The sequence below is a fragment of the Leuciscus leuciscus genome (assembly GCF_965113295.1).
Source record: "Leuciscus leuciscus genome assembly, contig: HAP1_SCAFFOLD_719, whole genome shotgun sequence".
Taxonomy (NCBI): Eukaryota; Metazoa; Chordata; class Actinopteri; order Cypriniformes; family Leuciscidae; genus Leuciscus; species Leuciscus leuciscus.
The window spans coordinates 5,109-8,916 of record NW_028118021.1 but is presented as its reverse complement, the minus strand read 5'-3'; the positions used below and the strand labels follow the sequence as shown (position 1 = coordinate 8,916).

At 42.8% G+C, this 3,808-nt stretch overlaps 1 protein-coding gene across 2 annotated transcripts; it reads right to left on the bottom strand.

Annotated features, from left to right (window-relative positions):
• Positions 1-650: 650 nt before the first annotated feature.
• Positions 651-3,140, bottom strand: LOC309491917 (putative nuclease HARBI1). Of its 2 annotated transcripts, XM_082190945.1 has the most exons (4): positions 3,024-3,140; positions 1,940-2,110; positions 981-1,191; positions 651-839 (listed from the first exon to the last, which is right to left on the bottom strand). In XM_082190945.1, exons 1-3 carry the CDS (start codon positions 3,093-3,095, stop codon positions 988-990), a joined length of 447 nt encoding a protein of 148 aa, XP_082047071.1. In that variant the 5' UTR covers positions 3,096-3,140; the 3' UTR covers positions 651-839; positions 981-987. The 2 variants fall into 2 exon arrangements, with proteins under 2 accessions (XP_082047071.1, XP_082047070.1); XM_082190944.1 differs by lacking the exons at positions 1,940-2,110; positions 3,024-3,140 and adding an exon at positions 1,277-1,896.
• Between the last annotated feature and the right edge of the window lie 668 nt (positions 3,141-3,808).

Below are 3,808 nucleotides of genomic sequence, written 5' to 3'. Positions count from 1 at the left end.
CAGCAGAAGCACCTGCACCAGCAGCAGCACCCGCACCACCACGAGCACGGAGAAAGCGGGACTATGAGGAGGAGATGCTGGACCTCATTAGAGAGGACATGGCTCTGCAAAGGGAGGCAGAGGAGAGGAGAGCTCGAGAGAGCAGGGACCGGATGGACAGGCTGTTTGCGCTTCTTGAGCGCATGGTGGAGAAATAGTTTATTTTTTATTTTTTTTATGTATATATAAATGAGGATTTTTTATTTAAATTAAATGGAAAGAGGAAACTTAAGTTTTGTACAGTTTATTTTTGTAATCTAAGTTATATTAAATTATGTATTTTTTTCCAAACTTGTGTACAGTTTATTTAAAATGAATAATAAACATTACTTTTGTTCCATTTCTGTGCATTGTTTATTTAAGTAACTTGATGTGTTGGGATATGAAATAAAAAGGAACCGTTCTTGACATTGCTTATTTTTTTTAATGACAGGTTTGACAGGCAATATTTTATACAATAATAACATTTGGAAAAAAATAATAATTATATAGATAAATAATGTTTTATAAATAATAAATAACCATTTACAACATAACTTAAATATCATCTGACAACATAATTTAAATGAACAGTACATAAATGAACAGTACATAATTTAAGATTTCAGCTGAGCAGGGAGACCCTGGTGGTGCCGCTGGACCCCGGTGGGCTCCACAATAGAGACGCTGGTAAGGCCTCTCTGCCGGTGGGTGGGACATCATCTAGGATGGTCTCCAGAGTGTTTGACTGCATAATTTCCACTGTCCACTGCATTGTCTAACAACAGGTTTGCAGGGCTGACTCAATCGACGGCTGCCATCTCACTGAATCATTTCAAAAAGAGGGAAGAATAAAATAAATTCTCATCCTCAAATCAAAGCATCAAAAATTTCAACATGTAAACCCATTCTATGGAAATAAATTTTTGGTTTTGGCCATTATAGCTTTAAAGTTCTCTGACTCTCCTGTTACCAGTAATCATGGTCAATGGGAACCTCCTCCAGGGCAGACACCTCTGCAGAGAGCTGGTCACGCCAGGGAGCCCCACTGACCGTCTCCAAAACATGCTCCCCCTCATCCTCCGCATCATCCTCCTCATGCTCATCCTCCGGGGCCATGATGTCACCAACCCCAAGGCAGATGTTGTGGAGGATGGCACAGGCTGTGATGACCTGAAATAAAAAAATAAAAAATTATATGGTCTGGAAGAAAGAAGTTAATTATGTTTTTTGCAAATGTATTTTTCATTTAACTTACATGAGGTACAAAGGTGTGGTGCACCTCCAGCGCTTTCAGGAAGATGGATCGGAACCTGGTCTTCATCATCCCAAAAGCACGCTCTATAATGGAGCGTGCCCTGGAATGATGGAGATTAAAGCGCTGGGCTCCCACACCTCGTACTGGCCTCTTGTAGGGAGTGATGAGGGGGAGTGGGTGTTGGAGACATGGGTACCCTCCGTCTGCGAGGATGAAGTGCCCTGGAGGAGGGTACATTGACCTCCTGTACAGTGGGCTGTACCGGAGCACCCGTGCGTCATGCACTGACCCCGGCCAGCCCACGTAGGTGTCAATGAAGCGGCCCTGATGGTCACAAACAGCCTGCAGGATGATGGAAGGGAACAGTTTCCTGTTCCTGTAGCATTGACCATCAGGGCCGCTTGGAGGCTTGATGCGGACATGGCAGCCATCGATTGCTCCAGCAGCTTTCAAGAAAGCTCTGTGTCTGGCCAGCCCTGCAAAGCCACGGCAAACTGCCTCCAGGTCTTCTGGGGTGTTGGGGAACCGAATGACCTGGTGGCGGATGGCCACCACCTCCTCAGCGACCCGGTGGACAATGCGGTGGACAGTGGAACGAGGCATATCAAATGCTCTGGAGACGACCCGGTAGGATTTACCACATGCCAGCCAGAAAAGAAATACCAGGGTCTCTATTGTGGAACCCCATCCGTGTTGCCGGTCACTTCTCAACAGGTCCAGCAGCACTCTCAGGGCCTCCCTGCTCAGCCGAAAATCAGGTCGTGTGTCACGGTCATTAAAAAACCCATCCAGCACTGGCACACTCAGGTTTATCCTGCAGTACAGGGGTGTGGTCTGATTTAGGGAAACAAACAAAGAGAGATTGTTTAAAGTTGTGACAAAGTAATTGTTGGAAGATATAGTGATACTTAAAATACTTTTACTAAGTATTAATGGTTATATTTAAAACCTTACTTATGTACAAGTGTTATCTTGCATACTTGTATTTAATTTACTTAAGATATTAAGAGTAAAAGAACAGTTAAGTATTCTGCATAAAAAACTGTTTGTCAGGGTTTTTAGATATTTTGTTGCATTCATATTACTGCTTGGCTATGTGTATGTTGCATTTTAATTCTGAATATGTTGAAGGTAGTTATATTTAAATTTACTGTTGAATAGTTTACTATAGAACAAGTTATCATATTGTAAAATACCATGGTTTTGTAGTGTTGCTGTCCTGTGAAAGAGAAAAAACCCCTCATTACTTCACATTTGTATGTGAATACTTAACGAATGTACTTGCTTACAGTCAACCACAGGTTATTTTGAAAATGAAACGAGCACAATTTTAAGGAAATGTTGCTATACAGATGCATCATGCCATATAAAAGGCTGCATCCGAAAGCGAGCGGGAGTAGCCTACCTATATATATTAAAGAGGTATATTTCACTGTATTTATTTAAGAAGTATATTTCACTGTGTTTATTTATTGTTTTGTGTTTTATGCTTCGACTGCGTTAAAACAAAGCACGCTGGAAACATGCCTGAATAAGATCACCATGATCAAGAGAATAAAACTACATAAAAATCGCATCTTCGTAAGGTAACTTAGCCTATAACTAAACATTTGAACAGCTTTATGTGTATTTTGTATTTTCATAAGTAGCCTATCATAACATGACTCAAGTACAGTCTCAACTTGTGTACTCCAGCAATTAAGGACGCAAATTCTGAATTGGGATGCAGCAAACCAGTTTACTTTACCTGGCCACGGTCTTGACAAAGCCGGAGATACATCACCCGGCGGCGCCGCCTGGGATGAAACATCCCCACCATCTCCTCCAGTAAAACATAAAATAAGAAAAATAAAATTATGTAGTCTTGCTCCATTTTTATTTTTAATTGATGCCGCGTATGATGACAGCTCTCCTATCACAGCGTTGCTAGGCGACAGCATAATGGGGAACACCTGGTGGCAATTACAATCCTACGAAGGCTAGACTCGGAGCGTCCTTCTACGGCTGGGAAGGCTTGGTAGGCTGGGTCCTTCGACGGCTGGGAAGGCTGGGTAGGCTGGGTCCTTAGAAGGACGTGTCCTTCGAAGGACGCAGCCTTCACTTTGGGACACAGCAGAGCCCGTCTACGGAGAGCCTTGGCACTTCCTATTAGCCCCATTGTATCGATCTTGGTTGCAGTTCCATTATAATTCCACTGGAGGTGATAGGGGGCGAGTGCAGACTGAATGGGAGTCTATGGGGCTAGACGGCTAAATTTGTCTCTTTCACCCGATTGCCGTTGAGAAATCTCAGATTTTATTGTAGGTTTTGCAAGTTCAACATGGGTTATAGGTCGAAAATTGAATGAACGAGTACTTATGTCCTTTCGATCTCTTACAGGTTGAGTTGTTGTTGCCCATAACACGCTAGCATTCTGCTAATGAACGCTGATTGGTCAGTGTAAGACTGATTACGACCAGAGATATCGCTTGATGGCATCGTGGCATCCGAAGCAGGACCAGAAACAAACAACACAAAAACTCATCTAGCTCG

Coding starts and splice junctions, on each gene's coding strand:
- LOC309491917 (XM_082190944.1), bottom strand. CDS start 1,879: ATGCCTCGTTCCACTGTCCACCGCATTGTCCACCGGGTCGCTGAGGAG. Junction 1,192..1,276: donor ACCACACCTTTGTACCTCAT/GTAAGTTAAATG, acceptor TTTTTATTTCAG/GTCATCACAGCCTGTGCCAT.